This window comes from Pipistrellus kuhlii, unplaced genomic scaffold (assembly GCF_014108245.1).
Source record: "Pipistrellus kuhlii isolate mPipKuh1 unplaced genomic scaffold, mPipKuh1.p scaffold_m20_p_135, whole genome shotgun sequence".
Lineage (NCBI taxonomy): Eukaryota > Metazoa > Chordata > Mammalia > Chiroptera > Vespertilionidae > Pipistrellus > Pipistrellus kuhlii.
In genome coordinates, this window is record NW_023425444.1 from 267,294 (window position 1) to 292,995 (window position 25,702).

At 62.4% G+C, this 25,702-nt stretch overlaps 1 protein-coding gene across 3 annotated transcripts in view; it reads right to left on the minus strand.

Annotated features, from left to right (window-relative positions):
- Window positions 1-3,441: 3,441 nt before the first annotated feature.
- The window catches only part of GALNT2 (polypeptide N-acetylgalactosaminyltransferase 2), a 32,541-nt gene continuing 10,280 nt past the window's right edge, over window positions 3,442-25,702 (minus strand). For 2 of the 3 annotated variants that reach the window (XM_036436354.2, XM_045581128.1), the window contains exons 2-16: window positions 22,050-22,143; window positions 20,255-20,408; window positions 13,607-13,705; window positions 13,299-13,366; window positions 13,118-13,183; window positions 12,710-12,831; window positions 11,810-11,897; window positions 11,099-11,186; window positions 10,543-10,646; window positions 9,890-10,016; window positions 8,767-8,859; window positions 8,428-8,511; window positions 7,808-7,934; window positions 7,159-7,278; window positions 3,442-4,934 (exon numbers count right to left, since the gene is read on the minus strand). In XM_036436354.2, the coding sequence (XP_036292247.1) occupies window positions 4,779-4,934; window positions 7,159-7,278; window positions 7,808-7,934; window positions 8,428-8,511; window positions 8,767-8,859; window positions 9,890-10,016; window positions 10,543-10,646; window positions 11,099-11,186; window positions 11,810-11,897; window positions 12,710-12,831; window positions 13,118-13,183; window positions 13,299-13,366; window positions 13,607-13,705; window positions 20,255-20,408; window positions 22,050-22,143 (1,590 nt within the window). In that variant the 3' untranslated portion in view covers window positions 3,442-4,778. Of the gene's footprint in view, window positions 4,935-7,158; window positions 7,279-7,807; window positions 7,935-8,427; window positions 8,512-8,766; window positions 8,860-9,889; window positions 10,017-10,542; window positions 10,647-11,098; window positions 11,187-11,809; window positions 11,898-12,709; window positions 12,832-13,117; window positions 13,184-13,298; window positions 13,367-13,606; window positions 13,706-20,254; window positions 20,409-22,049; window positions 22,146-25,702 lie in introns of all 3 variants that reach the window. The other variant, XM_045581127.1, reaches the window with a different exon arrangement.

The window sequence follows — 25,702 nt, forward strand, 5'->3', positions numbered from 1 at the left end:
CCTCCATCAGCAGCCTGCCACCCTCTCCCGGTCCCGGAAAGCAATCAGGGCTCTTTAAAAATTATAAATACATTTTCATTGATTTCAGAGAGGGAGGGAGAGGGGGGGAGAGAGAAACATCCGCGATGAGAGAGAACCCTGGATCGGCTGCCTCCTGCACGCCCCCTATTGGGGATGGTGCCCAGACCCCGGGCCTGTGTGCTGACCGAGAATCGAACCCTGACCTCCTGATTCCTAGGTCGACGCTCAACCACCGAGCCCGGCACACGTGGCTCTTTAAGGAGGAGGCAGCCAGGTGTGGGCCGTGGAGCCGCACACAGAGGGATAGTCCGCGTCACGTGGCCGGGGCGAGGGCTGCGGAGGGCGGAGCTGGGGGGTGCCTGGGCCTGAGGACACGGCCAGTGTGGGCCCCGGAGGCCGCACGGGGGTCTCCTTCGGAAAGGGGCGGGAACAATGTCCGTTTGAGGGGCTGTCGGCGGGGGAGACGGGGCCCGGGGCAGAGGGAGCGCCCTCCGGAGGAAGTGAGGACTCGGTCCGGGAAGAAGGCCGACAGGACTGGGAGAAGATGGACCCCCCAAAGGTGAGAGCTCGGGCAGCGGGCTCCCCACGCCCCCTCTCCTGCCCACACCCCCACACAGCCCCACAGAACCAGACGGGGCCGAGGACGCCCGGTCCAGCCAACGCAGAGGGGCTGTGGATCCGGGGCCAGGGCCGGGGGGAGGGGGCAGAGAGGGCCGCTGGCTCCTGGGGGCCCCCTCTCTCTAGATCTGAGGGCCTGGGGGGGGGGGGCAGGACGGACCTCGGAAGGTCCTAGAACTCCTGCTCCCTCCTCAGCTCTCAGGATGAGACACCCCTCGAACCCTCGCGGGGACGCCGAGAGGAACTTGAGGTTCGGGCAGGAGATGGCCAGAGGCGGGGCGAGGCCGGAGCAGCCCAGGAGGCGGCAGGTAAGGGGAGCGAGCGGGGAGGGGAGGGGGAGGCGTGCACACTGCGGGGAAGCAGTGCCTCTGGGCGGAGTCAGATCCCTGCTCCTGGCTTGCACCTCGGAGAGGTCTCTCCGGGTCGGACATGGGAGGTCCCGCCGGGCAGAGGGCACGCCGTGTCTAGTTCAGGCCGTTCCTGCCGCGCCCGAGGCAGGGCCGGGCTCCGTGGAAGCGCCGTTTTGTTCCCGATGACGCGAGCGATTCGCAGGGGTTCGCGCCGCTGGACGGCGGGGGCGGAGTGTGCCCCAGGCCTGCCCTCCGGGAAAGGAGGAGGCTGGGCTTGATGGAGGGTGGGGCCCACTGGGACCTCGTCACCCCCCCGGGACCCCACGGGCGATGGGAGTGAGGCCGGGGGAGGAGGCGAGGCGTGTGGGGCCTCACACAGGTGCCGTCTCTCAGGCCGGTCACTGATGGCGGACGGACCGGAGGCCCCATGGGGGTTAACGAGGCAGCTGGTGTGCTTCTGGGCCACCCGGTAACGACTACAGGCACCCCAAGTGCCCCTCTCTCTAGATCTGAGGGCCTGGGGGGGGCAGGACGGACATCGGAAGGTCCTACAGCACCTCTGTCGTCCTGACAACAGCCCTGGGACCTAGGCTCCAGGGTGACCCCTCCCTCCAGACGTAGAGGCTGAAGCACAGAGGGGTTAAGCAACTCGGTCAAGAACCACACAGCCATGCCCTCACCGGTGTGGCTCAGTGGATGGAGCATAGGCCTGTGGACTGAAGGGTCCCGGGTTCGATTCTGGTCAGGGGCACGTACCTTGGTTGCGGGCACATCCCCAGTGGGGGGTGAGCAGGAGGCAGCTGGTCGATGATTCTCTCTCATCGATGTTTCTGGCTCTCTATCCCTCTCTCTTCCTCTCTGTAAAAAAATCAATAAAATATATTAAAAAAAAAAAAAAAAAGACAGGCAGAGAGAGACAGACAGACAGAGATAGATAGGCAGAGAGAGACAAAGAGACAGAGATACAGAGACAGAGTGAGATAGAGACAGAGACAAAGAGACAGGCCAGGGAGAGGGCGGGCCTGGCTGGTGAGGTGAGGCCAGGCCTGTGAGACGGCAGCTGCGGCCGAGAGCCTCCTTCCCCAAACCTTCCCGGAGAGACTCAGGGACAAGGCGCTTGGCCCTCCTGCTGGCGGGCCTCTCGGGGGACAGCAGGCCTGTGTGGCTGTCTGAAGGGAAAGGTGATGATGATCACCATCAGACGGGAATAAACAACAAAAGGGCGGGGTGTGTGTGTGTGTGTGTGTGTGTGTGTGTGGAGGGTGGATGCTTTCTGGACGTGTGATAAGAAACGGCCGCCAGCAGCCCCCTCCCCGAAGACAGACACCCCGTCCGCCCTCACACCGCCCTCCCCCAGTGCAAGGACGGCCGAGGCGGCGTGGGCGCCTTCTCTATAAAGCATCGTCTCTTTATTTTAAGTTAAAACGGTTTTCGAGGATGGTTTCCATCTATAAAACGGACAAAGCACAAGCTCTGTACAGCAGTTCTTTTTTTAAAAAAAAACCAACCGGGGGAGGGGGGGAAAAAACCAAGTTACCAAACTAGATTTTTGAATTTGCAAAACAGACCCACGGACGCCATCGATGGAGACCCCGGAGAGACGGCCACAGGGGGGCGGGGGCGGCACCCCGCTTTGTTCGGGGGGCTCTGGGGGGGGGAAGAACGTCGTGTGTAAAAAGGGGGTGGCGGGTGGTGGGGGGAGATGGGCCCCAAGGCGACAAGACACGCCGCCACCCACCGCAGGAAGTCGCTTTGGCACGCTGTGTCCTGTAAACATGGCTCGCCTGGGGGGAGGGGGCGGGGGCTCGGCCACCTCTGCTCCCAGCGCCCCCAGGGCCAGGGCCAGGGCCAAGGTCAAGGCCACGGGCCTGCCCGCTGGGGGGCAGGACGTCTCCGTAGATCCAAGGGCGCCTAGGCTTCTGGGTCGGGGGGAGGCGAGTGGGCGGAGGATCAGGGACCCGATGAGGATGTTTCCCGCCTGAGCCGGGTCTGGTTCCCACGGGGACGTGGTTTTCTGACAGCAGTAACAGTGCGGGGGACAGGTATGACGAGGGGGCCCAGGCGGGGGGCGGAGCCTGTGGGCAGTGCCCGGGGCCAACACAGGTGCCCGCCTCTCCAGGGGCCTCTGGAGGCGTTCGTGTGTGAGGCCACCCCTGGCACGGCCTGGCAGGGGCGGGAGGGAGAAGCGGGGGGTGGGGGTGCCTCGGTGGGGGTGCCCCCGCCACGGTGCCACGCCCCATCCATGTCACGAGCAAACACACGTGGAGGAAGAGAGACCCACCACGCTCCCTCTCCTAAGAGACCATCAGGCCTGGCCGGTGTGGCTCCGTGGTTGAGAGTCAGCCTGGGAACCAGGAGGCCAGGGTTCGATTCCCGGTCAGCGCACAGGCCCGGGTTGCGGACACCATCCCCAGTGTGGGGCGTGCAGGAGGCAGCTGATCCATGATTCTTGCTCACCATGGATGTTTCTCTCTCCCTCTCCCTTCCTCTCTGAAATCAATTAAAAAAAAAAAAAAAAAAAAAGATGAACTTTGATCTTAAAGAGGGGAATGAGCAGGACAGAGGCGCCGTGGCAGTGTGACTGGCAGGATCTCCCGGGGCCGTTTCTGGCCGGTGATGCCCCAGTCCCCCCCAGAGGGGCCTGGGAATGTGCCCGCAGGAGGCACAGGCCGCCCTGTGTGTGTGCTGGGGGCTGGGGGTGCGGCCGGCCTGAGACCAGGCAGGTGTGGGAGGGGGGGCCGGGAGGGCCGGGGGGGGGGGGCGAGGGGAGTGTGGCCAGGTGACCACAGCGCCTCCTTGGGGCTGGGGCTAGCCTGTCCCTCCAGAGGCAAGGAGGCTCCACGGGACACGCCGCCCTCCAGGGGGCGCCCCGCATCTCTCCCTGTGGTTACTTTCCGTTCGTCACCGTCCCTGGTTCACACGGGCGCCTGCTCCCCGACCCCTGACCCCCGGCCGCTGCTCAGGCCCCGGGCCTCAGTGTCACTGAGCAGGCAGGGCTGTTCCCACCGTCCTGGGCCCGGAGGGACGGACAGGCTGCCAGCTCTCGGCCCGTCGCTGGCCTGGAACAGTTCCTGCCGGTACCGGGAGCCGTGGGGTCAGTTCTGTTGTTTATTTTTCCGTCGAGAAAAGAAATCTCATTTAAAAAGACCTAAAGCAACGTCTGTCCAAACCAGTCCAGGCTGGTGGGTGCCAGGGGACGCCGGAGCCGGGCAGAGAGGCGTCCAGCCTCCGGGCCCCCGGCTGCCAGGGCCACCCCCAGGGGCCCGGCCGCTGCTCCGGGGGCATCACAGGGGGCGGAGCAACAGAAACCATCGGGCACGCCCTGCGCTGTTTGTATGTATTTATAGTGCGTGTCCCCGCACACGCCCACGGTCACGCTCACGGTCAGACACGGCAGGTCCTTCTCGGCCTGTGGAGGCGGCGGGAGGTGGGCCAGACCTGCAGGTGGCCGTCGGCGCGGTGGGCCCCGCGGGCTTGCGCTGGGGCACACGGAGGTTTCCGGAGAGTTCTCCCGCCGCGATGGAGCGTGTGCCCCTTCCCCTCCCGGCCCCCCCGGAGATGCCCCCGGTGTCCGGGCGGGGCCGGGAGGCGGAGCCGCCGGGAAGGGGCCGTGGTCCAGGGAGGGGAAGATCAGCCTCTTGCCCCGCTGCTGAGCAGAGGCGTCCGGGCCGAGGCGTCCGGGCCGAGGCGCCGGCCGCACACGCGGTGGAGCACTGAGGTATATCGTTTCGCGGAGAGTTCGAGAGGCGCGACCGATCCACGGACCCCCGACGGCCCGCAGGCCGGCGCCTACGGCTGCAGGTTCAGCGAGAACTTCCACTGCTGGGACAGCGCCGGGCCGCACACCTCCACGCTCAGGCCGCCCGCCTTGGCCCCGCGGCTGTCCAGGCACAGGTTGCTGCCCACGTGCCGCAGCTTCGAGTTGCCCTCGATCTGCTCCCATTTCTGCAAAAGACGGGAGGACGCCTCGCCGTGAGCTCCGGCCGGGATACAGACAGCCCGCCGGCCTGGCTCTGCGGCTGGGCGTCCGCCTGGGAACCCGGAGGTCAGGGTTCGATTCCCGGTCAGGGCACACGCCCGGGTTGTGGGCTCCGTCCCCAGTCGGGGGTGTGCAGGTAGCAGCCGATCCATGATTCTCTCTCATCATTGAGTTTCTATCTCTCACCCTCTCCCTCCAGCTAGGAGGGAGAAGGAGATAAGTGTGTGTGTGTGTGTGTGTATTTAAATAAATTAGCAGGGTGTTAACACACACACACACACACACACACACACACACACACACCAGCAGGCCTGTGTCCAGGGCCCTAGCGCTGCATCAAAACCAACATACACATGCTTCTCTGGTTTCTGGCCCTAAAGGAGGGCAGTTGGCAAGTGTCTCAAACTGCAGCAGCCGCAGGCCTACCAACAGCCCAGGAGAGAAACCCAGGGCCAGGCTGGTTTGCACCTCAAAGCTCTTCTCTGGGGCCCCTCAACCAACCTACCAACTGAACTCAACCAATCAAACTACCAACGGCATCCACTCACCAGGAGGCTTGTCTGGTATTTCACCCTAAGAAAGGAGCTGCAGGAAGCTGCCCAGCTCCGGGGCTTAATCCTGCCCCCCGACCCCCCCATCCCACCTCAAGACCCTGCCTGGGGGCTCCCACTTAGGGCCACGCTCAGGTGAGCCAGAGGCACGGTGTCAGGTCCACTAACAGGAAATGCCTTTGTGGACAGAGCGTCCAATTGAGGAACCTGTTTCTATGCTGTGTCTCCCCCACCGGTGTGTGGGCTCCTAGGTGCGTGTGGGAAACTGGACTCAGAGTCCCCAACATTCTGCATGGTTGGAACCAAACCATTTTGTTGGGTTCTGAATGTCCTACTTGTAAAATACAGCCATCCAAATACTTGTAACTGTCCTACTACTGTGTATGTACACACAGCACAGCCTAACACCAAACTACCAACCAAACTCAAACAACCTGCCAACAACTCAGCCAACCAACCAACTTACAACTAACCACTCAACCAACCTACCAACTGAACTCAACCAATCAACCTACCAACTGAACTCAACCAACCTACCAACTGAACTCAACCAATCAACCTACCAACTGAACTCAACCAACCTACCAACTGAACTCAACCAATCAACCTACCAACAGAATGAACTCAACCAACCAACCAACCAACCAACCAAACTCAATGACCAATCAATCCCTCACCCAACCAGCCAACCTCAATCCATTCATCCACCTACCAGGTCAGAAACACCCCCCCACACACACACCCAACTCTGCAAATGTGCTCACCACACGCACACAGGGACGTGTCCGGAAACCAAATATTCCACCTGGCAAGACCGCGTGGCATCGAGATAAAAATAGCCGAGAACCTCTCCTCCGAGGGCAAACGGGGGAGCCTGGAGGGGGCGGGGGAGGGGAGCAGAGCAACGCGGAGCCCAGCACCCCAGCTCTGGGCCGGCCACACGACCTGCGACCCTGAAACTCAGGGCGATCAGGTGAGCTGGGGCGGTGACTGCTGCTGCCCATCACCCCTTCGCTCCGGCTCCCCTCGGCCGTCACCCGTACGCCCGGGGCAGGGCACCGTGGCCTCTCAGTGTAACAGTCGCTTCCTCACCACACAGGCCCCTCCCGTCAGAACCACCTCATTGACACGGAGTCACCGGGACTGCGGGCCGCAAGCAGCCGTCCAGGTGCCACAGACAGCTCCCCAGAGGGACCGCAGCACGCCCCCCGCAGGCCCCGAGGGGAAATGACGGGCAGGCATCGCAGGCCCTCCCCCTGCCCAGCCCAGAGCCGGGCTCACCAGCCTTCACAGGAGCCCTGCCTGGTCAGCCCGGAGGGCAGGCCCATGGGAACAGACGAGAGGACATGGGAAGACTCGGCTCAGGACAATGACCCCAGGGCAGGAGCTGATGATGGGGGGGAGGTGCATGGGGCAGGTGCCGGCAGGAGACCCACCAGCCTTCAAGCGCCCACACCCACCGCTCCCCGACTCCAGGACCTACTGTGTGCCCCCCCCATGCCAGGAGCCTGCCATGTGGGGTGCAGGGGCAGCAGGAGTTGAGTCCAACGCGGCGGCTGGACATCATCGTGGGTGCGGGCGGGAGGAGCCGGGCGGCCCCTGGGGGCGTGGGCACCGTGGGGCGGGCGGGCGGGCGTACCTGTCTGCTGTCGTTCTCCCGGCAGCCCTGCAGCTTGATGAGCGAGCCGGGCGTCCGGTCCACCACCGTGAGGCACAGGTCCATGTGCTTCACCGACTTCTCCTTGGTCAGTGCCCACTCCTGCAACACACGTGTGTCAGCGGGCGCCGGGCCGGGGTGTCTGTGTGTGTGTGTGAACCTGACCAGCCCAGAGCCATCCGATGACTCTATGCCTCAAGGAAGTGGTCGGCAAACTGCAGCCCGCGAGCCACATGTGGCTCTTTTGGCCCTTGAGTGTGGCTCTTCCACAAAATACCACGTGCAGACGCGCACGTACAGTGCGGTTAAAGCTTCATGGCCTATGTGCAGAAGCCGGTTTTCGGCTCTCCAAAGGAATGGGGATATTTGGCTCTGCTGACTCATGAGTTTGCCGACCACTGCCTCAAGCAAGTCTACCACTGGGGGGCATCGGGGAGCCGCAATCGGCACTCGGAGAACCTGACTAAGGGGAACTGTTTTAGCCCTGGAGGGTGGGCAGGGCCTGGTGACCCCACAACCTCTCCTGGCTTCCTTCCTCCTGAGGGGACCTCAGACTCGGGCCGGTCCCTCACACACACACACACACACACACACACACACACCCGCTCCCCGGGGTCCCGGGTAAACCCACCTGGTTGCCCCCGGCGTTGTGACACTCGTACACGCCGACCACGCCGTCGGCAAAGTGGCCCAGCGTGTCCAGGCAGTTGGTGCCCTGCTGCAGGGCGCCGAAGGCGATGTCCTGGTGGTCGGGGACCCTGATGGCAACGGAGACCCGTCCGCTGAGCGCCAGGGACCCCGGCCCACACCCGGCCCGGCAGGAACGAGAAAGGAGGGGGGCCCGGGGCAGGCCCCGCAGCCCCCACCGCATCCGCACTTCTATCCTCACTGAGCACAAACCCCACTTTTTTAATTTTAATTTTTGTTGTTAGTCCTCATCGGGGACATTTTTCCATTGTTTTGAGGGAGAGGGAGAGGGAGGGGAAAACAGAGACATGGATGTGAGAGAGAGATGTCCAATGGTTGCCTCTTGCACGTGCTCTGACCAGGGCCCAGGCTGGGGAGGAGCCTGTAACCGGGGTACCTGCCCTTGACCGGAACCCAACCCGGACCCTTCGGTCTGCAGGCCGACGCTCTGTCCACCGAGCCACGCCGGCCGGGGCACACACCCCGTTCATGGCGAGCGCCTGGCACCTGGCCGCCCCCCGCTGCCCCCCTCGCCCTGTCGGGGAGCCCCAGCCCCAGACCTACCGCAGCTCAGGGTACACGTTCTCCAGGTACCAGCGGAACGGCTTGCAGCTGAGCTGTTTCCGCAGCTCCAGGCGGCTCTGGATGCTGAGGGAGGGGAAGCCAGAGGCTCGCACGCCCGCCCGCCCGGAACGTCCCCCCCCACACACACACACTGGCCCTGAGAGCAAGGCCGGGCAGGCGTGGAGCCGGGATCAGCCCTGTCCCTGGGCCCCGCCCCCCTCCCCCCACGGCCTCCCTGGAGCAGAGAGAGTCCCCCTGGGTCTTCTCACCACCGTCGGTTCTTGGGGTTCAGGCTAGCCCCGCCCCCGCCACACCCTCCCGGGGCCCCGGGGCACGTACTTGCCGAAGGGGACGTTCCGGGCGGAAGGCACGGCGGCGTAGTAGAAGTTCTTGTACTCGTCCATCCACACCTCCGCCGCCCGCCGCGTGTTGCTGGGGACAGAGCGGGTCCCCGTGAGCTGTGGGCGCTCTCCGCCCGACAGCTCGCCTCCGCGCGTCCGCGTGGGGGGCCCCGCGGAAAGGTCCCCGGCCTGGGGGGCCGGCTGGCCCTGATCATACCCACAGGGTGCGGCTGGGCGGGTCTGTGCCCCCGCCCCGTCCACCGTCCCGTCCCCCAGGCTCCGGCCACTCCCCGTCCATCCCCCTGCCCCGTAGGTGTGTCCCGGACCTCCTCCATCTCAGCGCCTGCACCTGCCGTCCTGGGCCCGCAGCCCCCCCTCCCCGCTCCGGGCACCCCCACCACCTCGCGGCCGGGCTGACCGGCGTGCACACAGCTTTATCGTTAGCATCGACAGATTCCCAGGGACAAGCGTGGTCCCTTGCTATTTTTTTCTTTTTTTAGTATATTTTTTTTACAGAGAGGCAGGGAGAGGCATAGAGAGTTAGAAACATCCATCAGCTGCCTCCTGCACATCCCCACTTGGGGATGTGCCCGCAACCAAGGCACATGCCCTTGACCGGAATCGAACCTGGGACCCTTCAGTCCGCAGGCCGACGCCCTACCACTGAGCCACCCCCGGTCAGGGCCGCCTTGCTGTGTTCCTTCGGAACGCGCTCAGGTTGGCGGAAGCAGACCCGCAATCCAGCGTGGGTCATCGCTGCCGGTCACGAGGTCTTTCCGGCTGGCGTGTCCTGCGGCTGGACTGCCGCCTTACCCACATACCGACCCTCGAGGAAGAGTGTACGTTGTCCTCCCTAACCCGGCTCTGCCAGCTTCCCACACGCGTGTGGCTCTCCCTGCCCGGCCCTCGTGCCGCCCCATCGTCACACGTGTCCCAGCCTGACCCCCGGCAAGTCCCCAAACAGTCCTGCAAGTCCCGGGACAACAGGGGACGCAGACCCCTGCCCGGGAGGGGCGCCCGCGGGCTGTGGATGGGCCGCGTCCCCCGTCCCCGATGGGCCCGTCCGGGTGGGGGCTGCAGGGTCCCCGTCCGCTCGGCCTCGGCCTCGCCGCGGCACTCACCGGGCGAAGACGGTGCCGCTGCCGCCCGGGAAGGTGTAGGGGTGCTGCTTGCGGAAGACGTGGCCCACGCGGCTGCAGGGGATGATCTCCAGGCTGCCCCCGCACTGCCACACGCGGAAGGAGATCTCTGCCGGCAGAGGCGGGTGAGCCGGGCGGGGGCTCTGCACACAGCCCCCCGCCCCCAGGGCTCCCTCTCCCCCCCTCGCTGACATCAATGCAAATACATTCAAAAAACACAAAACTACGGCCCGGCCGGTGCGGCTCAGTGGTTGAGCATCGACCTAGGAACCAGGGGGTCAGGGTTCGATTCCCGGTCAGGGCGCAGGCCGGGGTTGTGGGCTCCATCCCCAGGGTGGGGCGTGCAGGAGGCAGCTGGTCCGTGATTCTCTCTCATCATGGATGTTTCTCTCTCTCCCCTCTGGGAGTAAATATGTATTTCACACAAAAAGGCTAAAAGGGAGGCCATTTATACTGATGTGGGGACCAATTGTGTCGGATGAATGGTTTTTTTTTCCAGTCGGCACCCTGCACGCCCGGCGTCCCTTCCAGGCCTCCCTTCGCCGCTTCTGCCCCACGTGGGGGCAGATCCGAACCCGGGTCCCCCAGAACCGGACGCGTGTGGTGGCGGCCGACGGCGGCGCTTACGTACGTACCCAGGTTCTCGCCGCCCCACACGTCCATCATCATGTCGTACTTGCCCAGCTCCTCAAAGTAGGACTTGTCCATCACGAACAGCCCCCCGGCGATCATGGGGGTTCTGGGGACAGGAGGAGAGAGGATAGATAGGTCAAGGCCAGCTCAGCAGCTGTTACATGTGCCTCTACACGTCCAATTGGACAGGCAGCAGCCGGGGCCTCCACCAGGCCCTGCCCTCCTCCTGGTCCCTGAGGTCAACCCCGCGACCTCGCTGGTCCCTGAGGTCAACCCTGCGACCCCGTCAGTCTCAGAGGTCAACGCCCGACCCCACTGGTCCCTGAGGTCAACCCCGTGACCTCGCTGGTCCCTGAGGTCAACCCCGTGACCTCGCTGGTCCTTTGTTAGGAACAGGGGCACCCAGAGCAGGGGCCTGCCTGGCGGGGCCTCATGGGGACAGAGACACCTCCACTGACTGCACCCCGTGCTCTTGGGCAGGTCCCGTGTGAGCTGAGTGGGAGACGTGGGATTTGGGGGGGCAGAGGGGGCAGAGACTTCTCTACGACCGGCACTTACTTGATGGGGGCGACCGGATTGCCCTGCCGGGCGCGCCTCTGCTCGGGCGTCATGTAGTCCCACTTGAACACCAGGTTCCAGTCGAAGCCTGCAGGGCACAGACAGGACACGGCGCTGACGAGAGCCGGCCGCTGGCTCCGTTTCCCCCCCACCTTCCCTCACAAATTAAAATGCCGAGAACACAGGTGAAATGAGAGGAGGAATGGGGGCCCCCGGCGTATCCAGGGACTGGAAGGAGGCGAGGAAAGTGTGGGGTAGTCTGCCCTCTGCCTCCCACACGCCCCAGGGCAGGGGGCAGGGGGCAGGCGGCAGGGGCAGGTTCCCGGGCCTGCAAACATCTCTCTGCAATTTCTCTATTTTATTGATTTTATTTTTTTTTTTACAGAGAGGAAGAGAGAGGGACAGAGAGTTAGAAACCCCGATGAGAGAGAAACACGGACCAGCTGCCTCCTGCACACCCCCCACTGGGGATGTGCCCGCAACCAAGGTCCATGCCCTTGACCGGAATCGAACCTGGGACCCTTCAGTCCGCAGGCCGACGCTCTATCCACTGAGCCACACCGGTCAGGGCTTCCATCTCTCTTTAAAGAAGATCGCTTATGGGTGGGGAAAGAGGAACTCAGGGACCCAGGTCACAGGGACCCCGAGCAGGCCCGGGCCCGGGCGCCACGCAGACAGGGCGGGGGGCAGGCGGGGACCCCGAGCACCTACCCCCTTTTAGGTCCGCGGACGCCCCCACGTACTGGAAGTTGTCCATGTTGATGACATCGATGATGGGCGACACCACGCGGGTCCTGTCCTGGAACAGGCAGACAGGAGCCGGGGTCAGCACCCAGAACCTGGCCCCCCGAGTGGTTCCCGGCCCTCCCTCCCGCCTGCCTCTCCCCTCCCAGGAGAAGGGCTGTGCTGGTGGGGAGGGAAGTGGACAGGCCGGCAGGAGGCAGGAGAAGGGGCGGAGGGCCCGGTGCAGTGCCCGTGGCTATGAGTGTAGATGCCCCACATGTGCCCGTGGCCCCGGACAGGCTCCCCCCATCCGAGGCTGGCACTGGCCTTCCGGGGCCACTGGCGCTCACAGGCACAGGCGGGGTGCCAGGCAGGGTCCTGGGCACACTGCCCTTTGGCTCAGAGAGCGCGTGCAGAGGTGCACGAAGGAAGGTCCCAAGACAAGGTCCTACCCTGCCGGGTTTCCCCCCGGCCCATCCCTGCCCCCAGCTGGCTCTGCTGATGGGTCCAGAAGGCACATCACATGTCACATCCTAGGTCGATGCTCAGCACCGGGGAGAAGCCCACTGCCCGCCTGCCCGCACCTGGCCCCCCGCCCGCATCTCAGCCCCCCGCCCGCCCACGCCTCGGCCCCCCGCCCGCCCGCACCTGGCCCCCCGCCCGCATCTCAGCCCCCCACCCGCCCACGCCTCGGCCCCCCGCCCGCCCGCACCTGGGCCCCCCGCCCGCCCGCACCTCGGCCCCCCGCCCGCCCGCACCTGGGCCCCCCGCCCGCATCTCAGCCCCCCACCCGCCCACGCCTCGGCCCTCTGCCCGCCTGCACCTGGGCCTCCCGCCCGCCCGCACCTGGGCCCCCCACCCGCCCACGCCTCGGCCCCCCGCCCGCACCTCGGCCACCCGCTCCAGCAGCGGCTCCAGCCAGTGCTCGTTGCACTCGCAGTGGCTGTCCAGGAACGTCAGCACCTTGGCCTGGGCGGCGTCAGCGCCCCGGACCCGCGAGCGCATCAGGCCTGCGGGGGAGAGAGCAGACGCACGTCAGGGCGGGCGGGAGGGCGCCTGGGGACAGCCCGCACCGCACCCGCTCCTGCACCCACTCCCACTCCTGCACCCATACCCACACCTGCACCTGCGCCCACACACGGCTCTGCAGCCCCCGCACTGGGATTTGAGCCCGCACGGGGCCTGTGCCCTGACGGGGAATCGAACCGTGACCTCCTGGTTCACGGGTCCCTGGGCCACGCCGGCCGCCGGCCGGGCTGCACCCCCGGGCTCAGGAAGAGTCAGAATCGGTCTCACCTTCTCGCCGGTCGTTTCTGAGGACCCGCACCTTCTCGATTTTCCCCAGGAGCGCCCCGTCCTCCGCTGGGGGAGAGGGGAGGAGAGCGTCAGACCCTCCCGCGTACCGGGGTGCGGCCTGCGGGTTCGGGGGGGGGCCCGGCCCGGCCAGCGGGGGAGGGGGACGCGGCCCGGTACTCACGGTCATTGCTGTAGTCGTCCACCAGGATGATTTCTTTGATGAGCTGGGGTGGGCTCTTCTTCAGCACGCTGATGGGGGAGAGAGACACGGAGCTGCAGGGCTGGGCGGGCGGGAAGTTCTGTCTCTGCCCCCATCCTTGCCGGCCCCTCCTTGTCCTGCACCCTCAGAGACCCGCCTGCAGGCCCGGTCGGCCCCGGCCTGGCTGTGCAGGCGACACAGCCCGCGTGCAGGGTCCCTGGGAGGGACCGCGCCCCCCTCCCCCCCAGGACCCGCAGCAGGCGGGCGACGAGGGGCCTCCCCCCGCTCACCTGACCACCGTCCTGAGCAGGGCGGACCGGGCCTCGTTGTGAAAGGTGATCACTACGCTGGTGGCCGGCAGGTCCTCCCGCCACTGCTTCCGCTGACACCTGAGGGGAGAGAGGTGTGTCCTGTGCACCGGGGACCGGGCCAGCCATGCCAGGCCCCGGTGGGGGGCACGGGCGGGTGGACCCGGCGTAACAGCAAGACGGGAGGCAACGAAAACACGCTCCCGGAACTACGTGTGTTTGTTTGAAATATGTCTGTACGGACTTCAGAGAGGAAGGCGCAGGAAGAGAGAGAAGCATCCAGGATGAGAGAGAAGCACGGACCGGCTGCCTCCTGCACGCCCCACACTGGGGACGGAGCCTGCAACCTGGGCCTGTGCCCTGACCGGGAATCGAACCGTGATCTCCTGGTTCCTAGGTCGATGCTCAGCCACTGAGCCACGCCGGCTGGGCAGGAGCAAGGAAATCCTCGCAACCGAAAAGGTTGGTTTTAGGCGTCTGCACGGCGCGGCTTAACGAACCGCGAGGAAGCGGCCAGTCGCTGTGGGAGGGGAAAAGCACATTCTGGAAGGAATGCCAGTCACGTCCACTATCACAGCGCCCGAGGCAAAGTCTTCAATAGGGGTGTCGAACTCAATCAGAGAAGGGGCCAAAATCTAAAATCCAGCCTAAATCGCGGGCCGAATGGTTTACTGAACAGTCATAAACTGTCATTGTGATGGAAACGCAGCGGAGTGCAGTGATGACAGCGCGGTGCGGGCCACATTGCAAGGCCTGGCGGGACGGATTTGGCCCGCGGGCCTTGTGTTTGACACATGTGGTCTTCAAGGACAAGCAGGCATTTCCTCCCAGCTTCAAGAACCAGCTGACCGGCAGGCGGAGGAAGAATCCCCAAGGCTCAACGGGCGTGTGAATGAACATCATCGCCCCTAGAACGGGGTCTGTGATGTGAAGCCTCCTGCTAGGCCGCTGCCCCGCAGTTAGTCCCTCTCCGCACGGCGGGCGCACAATGGGCGCGCGGTGGGCGCACAGTGGGTACGTAGTGGGCGCGCGGTGGGCGCACAGTGGGCCTGCTGGGCCCAGCAGACACCTCCGTTGAGTCCCCATCCCTGGGAGAATCAGAAGAGGGAGGAGGAAGCCTTTTTCATGCTCACGTCATAGCTTAACCGACCGGATCACTCCCTGTTCTCTCCTTTCCCTTTTCTCCGTGGGAAGCCTGGTCTCCCCGGGGCCTGGGCGGCATTCCTCAGAAGGCACGTCACATGTCACGTCGCTCCGTTAAAATTCCTCCTCGGCCCTAAGGCACCACGTTGTGCCCAGAATTGGCAATCGGGACATGCAGCAGCCATCCATCCCGTTTTTTAAGTAAAAAAAAAACCAAAAAACAAAAAACACACACACACAAAAACCAAAAACACAGGCTCCTGCCCATGCGGTCAGAGGGAGTGTGTGTGTGTGTGTGTGTGTGTGTGTGTGTGTCTGTGCATCTAGGGCCTAAGTCCTCCTCCCTGGGAGCCAAGCGAGGAAGACAGGGCTTGGAGAATTCCTTCAAAAGAAACAATAAATCTTACGTCTAAAGAGCCACATCCGTGCCAAGCGGTGTTGACGGCCCAGAGCCAGTGAGAGACGCCAAACACAGTCATTCGGGGCGGGGTGGGGGGGCAGGCAGGAGGGGGGCTGGCAACCGGGACTTTCCGACTTTCCTCGCTGGGAGCTGGTCTCAGTCAGCAGAGGAGGCGTGTGCAGGAGCGCGATGCTGAGGACAGCTCGGGCTGCGGGGTCAAGTTCACCCCCTTTTCCGAGGCTTTGGTACGGCAGTGGCCACGCTGGTAACGTCTTGTCCAGCAGAACGAAGCTTGGATAAGCTGGGCACACAATGTGTGTGGTTTTTTTAACCCTTAATTAAGTTTTAAATTCCCCCAAGAGCACAGGCCAGCAATATCTGAACTCTCGTCTGGATGGGAAACGGGCCCATCTCCATGGCAACGTGGAAAGACCCTGGGGTGGACTCAGACCCCACGAGCTAATCACCTGTGTGTCTTTGGACTGGGGAGCGGGGGCTGCCCGGCCAGCAGGGGTCAGAGGTTGAGGGTCGACCTAGGAACCAGGAGGTCACGGTTCGGTTCCTGGTCAGGGCACAGGCCCGGGTTGTGGTCTTGATCTGCAGTGTGGGGCGTGCAGGAGGCAACTGATCCGTGATTCTCTCTCATCACTGATGTCTGTCTGTCTGTCTGTCTGTCTCTCTCTCCCCCTTTTCCTTTCCTCTCTGGAATCAATAAAACTGGAAAGGTCTCCATGACTCTAACACAGGTGACAACACGCATGTGGCTGTGTGTTCCCCATGACGGCCGTCACCAAGTCAGAGTGAAACTCTCTCTAGTCCCCCAAGGCTGCGGCCATTGGATGGGCTGAGACACGCTTCCATCCACACACACACACACACGCACACACACGCACACGCTTCCATACACACACACACACACGCACACACACACGCGCGCACACACACACACAGACACACACACACACGGGTCCGAGCGGAGGGCGTCTCGGTCACTGCCAGGGCGGGACGCTGCTGGGTTTGCAGAAAGAGCGCACGTGATGGTGGGCGAGGGGAGCGGAGAGGCACACGCTTCCATAAGAGAGAGTTCCAGAACCAGAGCCTGACCACAGAGCAAGACCACACTTCCTGCCTGAGCCGCAGTGGCCGGCCGAGGCCCCGGGAGGCAGAGCCGGACAAACACGCTCTCCCCCGACACGCCCTCCTCACGAGCCAGGGCGTGGGATTGGCCGTGAAGGTGTCTGATATGCAAATACACACTCATGTCACATACGTGAGCGAGTTTCTCCACATGACACGCGGGAAGCGGCGGGTCCCAGATCAGGCAAGCCCCCACAGCCGTGTCTCGGTGCCTCGCCCACCTCAAGGACAGGGGGTCACACTGCTCCCCGTTCTTCCACCGGGCCTGTGCCCTGACCGGAACCGAACCCTGACCTCCTGGCTCCAGAGGCCAATGCTCCGCCCCTGAGCCACCCCAGGGCTCCTTCCTTCTGCTTCTGATGTGTGTTTGCCCTGCAGGCTCCTCTCCGCCTTCCTGAGCCTGGGGCTCCGTCTTCCAACCAAACCAGCGGCTTTTGATCTGATCCACTTCATAGAGACACAAGGGCAGTTCTGTGCTCAACCTCGGGTGTGTGTGTGTGTGTGTGTGTGTGTGTGTGTACAAAATGCGGACAAGGGCCCTGAGGTGCAGTGATTAGCTGCCAACTCCAAGCGTGACGTGGCTTTCCCCCATCCAGTGCCAAGGTGCACGCCCAGGGCCGGGCTGGGCGACGGGCTGGCAAAGGGCGCCCTGGGGCCACTCCGACTCCGTCTCCCTGGCAAACCCAGGTCCTGGCGGGTGCCAGGCTCCATGCGCCCCTCAGGCCAGGGGAGGCGGCTCAGGTGGGAGGCTGGGAGGTTTCAAACACCGTGAGAACCCGTGTACGTAGGTCCTGTCGGCCCCGGCTCCCCTGTCCCTTGCGGGTGCCCAGGGGTGTGTGCACAGCGGGTGCTGACACTCAGGGTGCCCCAGGGACATACCCTGTACCCCGGAAATACCCGAGGGCCTAACCGCGTACCTGTTAGGGACCATACGGTCAGCCACCAGTCAGCGCCCGCCAAGGGCCCTGAGCCCCATCCTTCCCTCATTCCTCCCCTCGAAAGGGGGGCTCCCGTCTGCCAGGGCCGCTGTTCTCCCCTCGAGAGACAGCCCGGCAGGCCTCTCCCCTAACAGAGCCTGTGTCACCCGTTTTCGGCTCCAGGCTGATCTTTCAGCCACCGGGAAAACCCCCCCAGCTGCCGAGGGAAACCAGCACACCGGAACGTCTGCCAACGTCGCAATAAAGTGAGAGCAGAAAGAAGAAGAGACTTCAGTTTAGACAAGACAAAGTAAAAAAAATTAAAAGAAAAAGACCCATTTCCTGCCATTCTGCAACTCTCTTCCACATAAACATAGCATTAAGAAGGAAACCAAAAGCCCAATTCCAGACGGATGAGACAGAGAGTATTTTGGTGATTTAGAAGTGGGCTGGAAGATAAAAATCACAGCGCTGCACTCAGAAACCAATTCAATCAGCATACAGTACACATTACATCCTGTTGAGAGGGAGAGGGGGATGAGAACATGATCCGAGCTCTTAAATCTCTCTCGACAGCGTGTCCCCGACAAAATGCGTGCGTGTACACACACACACACACACACACACACACACACACACGGCAGCCAGCTCAATTCTGACAATGAAATGTATTTTAATCAAAACCGCCTTTAGAATTGTTCAAAGTGTGTGTATGCATTTGTTTTGTGTGTGTGTGTGTGGAGGGGGGGAGAGGCACTTTATTTGTTCATTCACAGTGAGATACAACAGAAATAAAGAATACCATAAGTGGACTGAAAAGCAGAATAGATATATTCAAGATAGAGAAGCGGGTCTGGGAACAGAAGGAAGGCCAATAGGATTGCAACTAGATCATAGCACAGGGACTCACCAATTCGCTTAAAACACAGAGAGCATGAGAGGGACGGGGGAGACACAGGGACACCCCCGACGAAGTTGCAATTAGGGGCCCAAAGGGAGAAGGGAGAGAAAGCGGGGTGATGCTGACGACTCAGAAACTCCTGCAAACCCCAAACAGCTCCCATATAAAAAATAAAACAAAACAGAAATCCAGGCACGTCGCCGACACGCTGCTGGAAACCGGAGGGAAAGAGAAACGCCTTGAAGGCAGCGGAGGAAAAGGCCAATAAGATCAGGCTGATATTTCACCGGAGCGGGGGCAGCAGGAGACAGCGGCACGGCAGTGAGAAGACCCTCCAGGAGCGATCGCGGAATAAAGATGTGTTCAGACGGGAAGAAGAAAAAAGAGCCCTGAACTGGCCGCCGGCAAACTGTCACTGATGGAGACGTGCTCAGACGGCGGACGGGGGAAGCGGCCGCAGGTGGGGCGCGGAAACATAAACATGCGGACAGATCTGAGCCCTGCGGACGGCAGGAGGCCGTGAAATCGGCCCCGTGGAATTCACACGTCAACCGTATGACGCACAAGCGTCAGGGCAGGGGGGGGGGCGTGGGTGGAGGGCGGAGTGCTGGGTCTGCGCCTTATAAGGGAAATAGCACGAGTGCTCACTGATGGGAGACCCTGATATGCCAGGAATGCAACCAGCCCGACACAGGGGCAATACTTAATCCAGAAGAGACAGGAAGAGGAGCACGAAACAGCGAGAGGCTGGTGTTAAACCCAAAGACACCGCCCGTACCTGCAGGGCGCAGCGGCCGGCATTCACCTGCTTACGTGCTGCTGAGAAGCCGACGGACAAGGGGAGGCGGGCTGAGCACGTGTAGGAGACACCGCTTTCCTCAGCAAAAGGAGAAGTGAGAACAAGGCCCTGGGCCCCCCGAAATGAGACCCCTCGCAGCGCCCACTAACGCAGAGCAGAAGCCCCCTCCCAAGCCGGCTGAGTTTCTTTCCGTTTGCCTGTTAATCCTCACCCAAAGTTATCTTTCTGTGGATTTTTTTAGAGAGAGTGGAGGGAGGAGGAGAGAGAGAGAGAGAAACATCAATGTGAGAGAAGACTCATCGACGGGTTGCCTCCTGCACAAGCCCTGACGAGGGCTGGGGGTCGAGCCCGCAACAGAGGTATGTGCCCTTGACCAGCATCAAACTGGGGGCCCTATCCACTGAGCCACCGCGGCCAGGGCCTGAGTCTGCTGTTTTCGCCGATTCCATTCCCCTAAAAAGAAGACTCCGAGTCCCATAATCACTGCCTTCCAACCCAGGCACCCGTCCCTCCGCGGGGCTGCGTTTATGCTAACTTTCTCGTTGGCCTCGGCAATGTTTATCCTTCCTGCGTGCCGAGGAGGAGCTGGCCGTGTCCTTCCCCACAGCCCTTAATCCCGCTCCCCCCCTTTTCAAACAGCTGACGTCAGCCCTGCCCTTCTGCCCAGGCTCCGCGGCGCAGCCCGGGTCTGAAATGCCGGCCCTCGAGCTGGAATTTTGTTAAAAAAATAAATAAATAGAAAACAACAGAGAGAGGCCCCAGCCAGTTTGGCTCAGTGGGTAGAGCGTTGGCCTGGGGACTGAAGGGTCCTGGGTTCCATTCCGGTTAAGGGCACAGGCCCAGGTTGTGGGCTCGATCCCCAGTGTGGGGCGTACAAGAGGCAGGGGATCCGTGATTCTCTCTCATCACTGATGTTTCTATCTCTCCCTCTCCCTTCCTCTGTGTAAAAAGTCAATTAAACATATTAAAGTTTTTAAAAAGAACAGCACACCACCGGCAACAGGACAAGCTACAGCAGGGCCACCCGCCTTTAAACCTAAACCGAGCGGAGACACGGGACTCCCGCCGCCTCACGGGGCTGGAACCGAGCCGTGTTCCCGGCACCAGCAGGGGTCCTGCGCCCCCCTCAGCTGGGACCTCACCCCGCTCCGGAGTGTGGGCCAGGCCCCTCCTCACACCCACATGGGCCCTTTCTGCCCACTTCCCCTCCCCTGGGGTTCAGGTCCACCGGGACGGCCCCATGAAGACACCACTGCGGTCAGCACCGCTGCCGGAGAACGCCCGCCGGGCCAGGCCACACACACACACACACACACACACCCCGTGTACTCACTGGTCGTGCCGGGTGTCGGGGATGGCTCTGTCCATGCGCAGCTTGTCGCTCTCCACCTGGTTGAACTTGTTGCGGGCGTAAGGGTCCTGCCCCGAGCGGACCATGGTCCCCGCCACGTACGCCTCCTGGTTGAAGTCTCGCCACCGCACTTTGCCTGTGGGGAGTGGAGAGGGCGTGGGACGGGGCACGGAGACCGGCGTGAGGGCGCCCCCCATCCCCGGGGCAGTGCCAGGTCCAGAATCACCACCCACGTGGCTCCGCGGCTGAGCTTCGGCCTAGGAACCAGAAGGTCAGGGTTCGGTTCCCCATCAGGGCCCGGGCCCGGGCTGCGGGCTCCATCCCCAGGGTGGGGGCGTGCAGGAGGCCACCGATCTACAATTCTCCCTCATCATGGATGTTTCTCTCTCTCCCTCTCCCTCTCCCCTCCTCTCTGAAATCAATAAAAATATATTTTAAACACACATAAAGATTTTTTTCAAAGAAATGGGGAAAAATAGTTATAAAGAACCATTGAACAGACTGTCAAACTATAATATAGCGGAAATGCAAGGGAGATTGGGGGGGGGTGGCTGTAAGAGATCAACTGATATATGGTTTGGCTCAGTGGTAGAGCGTCGGCCTGCGAACTGAAGGGTCCCAGGTTCGATTCCGGTCAAGGGCATGTGCATTGGTTGCGGGCACATCCCCGGTAGGGGGTGTGCAGGAGGCAGCTGGTCGGTGTTTCTCTCTCATGGACGTTTCTAGCTCTCTATCCCTCTCCCTTCCTCTCTGTAAAAAAATCAATAAAATATATTTTAATAAATAAGTAAGTAAATAAATAAATGATGGTGCAAATTTATGAAGATGAACCTTACGAGGATGAACACCACCAGACACATGGACACCCAGGCGCTCAGGCACACACACGTGGCTCTCGGGTTAAAGACCTCATGGGCGCTGACAGGTGCCCCTCGGGAGACCCCTGGTCACACACCGGCCTCCACCCGCAGGTGGACGGGGCCAGGGAAAGGCCTGTCGGGGCGGGTCCCACGGGGCCGGGCGGCAGGAGACTCTCCATCCTGCCCCGGCCTCACCCCTGAGCCGCCAGCCTCCACGCCAGCCCTCGTGGGAAGACGGGCTTAACGAACTGCCAGCCCCGTGCGCCGGGAGCAGCCGGCCTGGGCACGGGGCCAGGAAGAAAAGGAGAATGTATTTTAAATCAAAGGACAAAGCTCGGCGATGTATTTATGGCCTCCTGGGTGGCATCCAATTGAATGCCATTTCACTCTGCTTAAAAGGGGGGAAATAAAAAATAAAAAAACCGCCGATATTCTCCCTCTGAAAGGTGGTGACGCTGCAGCGGGAGGGAGACGCCGGGATTACAGACGAACACGTCCATTTACATGCCGGGTCACGTGTCACTGGGGTAGCGGGCGAGACGGGGAGCTTTGCTCGCCCGTGAGAAACTGTCCTGTGAAAGAAGGACTCCTGCCCCATTCTTTTCTTTTTCTTTCTTTCTTCTTTCTTTCTTTCTTTCTTTCTTTCTTTCTTTCTTTCTTTCTATCTATCTTTCTTTTTTAATTGTCATCTGAGGATGTGTTTCCATTGGTTTTTATTTAGAGAGAGTGAAAGGAAGGGAGGAGGGGAGGAGAGAGAGAAATGTGGATGAGAGAGACAGACAGAGAGAGGGGGGGACATGGACTGGTTGCCTCGCGTGCGTCCCCTGACCCTGGGGCAGGGGATGGAGCCTGCAACCGAGGTACACGGCGCCCTGGACTGGGAATCGAACCCGGGACCTGGCCGCGGGCGGTCGTACCTGGGGGCAGGGTCTCCACGCTCTGGGCCTTCTCGTCGCCGTTGCTGTGGTGCAGGTCCTTCTTCTTCACCGGGTCGATGTCGTTCCAGTCGTCCTGGCAGGACAGAGACCCTGTGAGGCCCGGCTCCCGAGCACACCTCCACTCTCCAGGCCCCCACGGCCCCCACGCACGGCGTCTGGGAGCCCCAGGGACGCGATCAGGAGACGCACCCCGTCTCACCTCCTCCACGCCCGGGTCCTGCACCCCGAGCGCCTCTCAGCGGGGAGAGGTGCAGGGGAGAGAGCGGGACGAAGCTTCTCTGAGGGAGGATTTGCAGTTCCCCGCTCATTTTATTATGTTCTTAAAGGTTTTGTTGTTGTTGTTGCTTTAAATGTATTTTTATTGATGTCAGAGAGGAAGTGGGGGGGGGGGGAGAGAGAGAGAGAGAGAGAGAGAGAGAGAGAGAGAGAGAGAGAGAGAAATATCCATGATGAGAGAGAATCACGGGTCGGCTGCCTCCTGCACACCCCCCACTGGGGATCGATCCCGAAACCTGGGCCTGTGCCCTGACCGGGAATCGAACCTGGGACCCTTCAGCCCGCAGGCCAACGCTCTACCCACAGAGCCACACCAGCCTGGGCCCGAGGCTCTTGCTAGAGGCCACGCCCACCGTGGGAAAGCTGCAGGGGGGGATCGGAGAACCCCTCAAGAGGCGTGGACCGAGGAAGATTGCGCCCCATGGGAGGAAGGTCCCACGGCCCCATAACTTCCAGCTCGTCGTGCCGGGCGGCTGGGCTTCTGACAGCCTGAACAGTGACAGGCTGGGGACACACACACACACACACACACACGCACACGCACACGCACACGCACACACCCGCTGCCGGTTCCCAGAGTCACACCCGGCAGACACTCCGATCACACAGCCCTTTCCAAAGCCCCGGCCTCCGCGAGCGAAGCAGACAGAGACACATTCTTCTCTCGAAGAATGGGGAAAGCCGCCCTCTCTGGGCCCGGGCCAGACAGACGGCCCCGCAGACAGGAGACGCGGGGAAGGGGCTGGCCCCTCGGCCTTTGTCAGCCTATCGTGCGGGCAGACTGCGATGCAGGAAGAGCGGTGATAAGGGCCGGTGAGGGGGCGGGCGGCGGTCCCAGGGGCCGTGGCCTCCAGCCGGCGCTGTGGGGGGGCTGTGGGGGGGGACGGGGAGAACAATGGCTGCATGCATCTCACGGAGAGGGGAGTGGGGAGCGGGGAGCGGGGAGCGGGCCGGGGGCCAGGAGGCTGAGCTCACTGTCTGACAAAGGAGACCCCGGGCAGGGGCGATGGAGAGGAAGCCGGGTGGGGCCCGAGGGCCCCTGAGGAGACTGGGTGCCGGTGACCTCAGAGCAACGCTGGGCGCTCTCTGCCCACGGGTTGTCAGGGGGACTGGGTTCCCAGGCAGAGAGGATTATGGGAATGTTTTCTCTCTGGTTCCCAAACAGTCATAGTGGTGGTGGTGGTGGTGGTGGAGGAGGAGGAGGAGGAGCAGGAGGAGGGGGAGTAGGAAGAGGAGGAGGAGGAAGTAGAAGAAGAAGAAACCTTACAGTGCTAAGAACGAGCCTTCAGAACTCATTGTTTCAGGCCACTCAGTGCGGCTCAGGGGTTGAGCGCTGACCTATGAACCAGGAAGTCACAGTTTGATTCCCGTTCAGGGCATAAGCTCAGGTTGCGGGACCATCCCCACTGTGGGTGGTGCAGGAGGCAGCCAATCCAGGATTCTCATCATAGATGTTTCTCTCTCTCTCTCTGTTTCTGTCTCTCTGTTTCTTTCTCTCCCCCTCCCTCCCTCCCTCCTTCCCTCCCTTCCTCTCTGAATCAATATTAAGAATACATTGGGGAAAGAAAAGCGATTTGGTTGATGTCAGATGTCAGCTGGCTGTGTCTGGAAGGCCGAGGAAGGAAGAAAGGAGGGAGAAGCGAGGTCACCTCGGGGTGAGACAGGGCGCACCTCCCCTCCGATCCCGGCAGGGCCCCGCGGCCCCTTCTGCACGCTGCTCCTGGCAACGGGCTCAGCGTGACCACGAGGACTTTGGTTTGTTTCACCCAAACCTCTGGTTCCTAGGTCGACGCTCAGCCACGGAGCCACGCCGGCCGGGCCTGATTCTGCATTTTACCAGGGAGAACGCCGAAGCGGCACAGACCCTTCCGGGTGGCCCAGGGCCCCCGGGGGCCAGGGGCTGCCGGCGGGGGAGACGCCTGCCCGGGGCTGCTGGTCCCTCAGCTCCGACACGCCGGCAGGAAGCAGACGGGTGGGTTTCTCTCCCCAAATAGCACACGGGCTGCTGTGGGGGAAGGAGAGCGAGCACTCGCTCGGGAAACACGCGCAGCACGCCTGCAGTCAGAGCGTGGCTCCGAGCCGTGACAGCATCGTCTATTCTGAGCACGAGAGGCGTTTGCCAATTCCTAACGAGCCAATGAGAAGCAGACTGCAGGCCGACAGCAAGCTCATCGCGGAATTATGAGTGCGCCCAAAATACCCTGCGTTCCTTATGTGTGCGGCCACGGAGTGCGGGCCGTGGCATGTGGCTATGGAGTGTGTCCACGGAGGGTGGGGGCCGTGGCGTGGGGCCACGGAGTGCGGGCCGTGGCATGTGGCTATGGAATGTGGGCCATGTTTGTGTGGCCACATGGCGTGTGGCCACGGAGTGTGGGCCGTGGCACAGGCGTACTGCTGACCTTGACACTCTCCGTGACTCTGGTACCCAGAACAGGCCCAGCTGAACGACCTTCCGGATGAACTTCTGGACGAAGCCAGGGCTGCAAGGGCCGAGCCCCTTGTGTGAATTTCGTGCACGGGGCGTCTGGTAGACAATAAAGTCATGTCAGTCACAGGCCAGACTGACATTTCAAGTCCTATCTCTGGGGGAACCTCACACGGCCCTGGGCACCGAGGCGGGGCCCATGGGGCCCAATCAGCCATGCAGGCCGTGTGTGATGGGCTGAGGCCATGGCCGCTGGGAAGAAACTTACTGAAGATTGTGCATGTATGTGTGTGCACGTGCACGCGTGTGTATGTACACGTGTGTGCGTTGGTGCGCGGGTGTGTGTCATGTGTGCACACACGTGCATGTGCGTGTGAGGGAGGGAGAGGGAAACCGTCTCCCAGGGGCCTGGGAAAGAGAGGGCCGTGAGTCATCGCGGGGAAGGGCGAGTGAGAGGTCGGGACCATTTCCACGTCTGGCTCTGGGCCAGGCGGCCTGGACTGTGCGGTCCAGCCGGGCCTACGGGGAGAGGCGCGCGGATCCGTGCACACATGGCACAGCACGGGACACACGGGCGGAGCTGAGCTCCAGGGGACACGCCCAAGGCAGGACCCTCCTCCTTCCCAGGAAAAGTCCCGGTTGGTCGGTCATCGGTCAGGGCTGATCTGGCATGGCCACGGCCCCCAGGCAGGCCAAGCCCCAACACCCCCAGGGCAGTTTCTGAGCAGCAGCCCCAGGACCACCTCACACCTGGACCACCCCACACCCTGGACCATGGACTGGCCGCCTCCCACACGCCCCACACTGGGCCCGAGCCACAGCCCGGGCACATGCCCTGACTGGGAGTCAAACCCGGGACCCTCCAGTCCGCAGGCTGATGCCCTCTCCACTGAGCCAAACCCTGACCGATCCGTCCTCTGAGCCTGCCGTT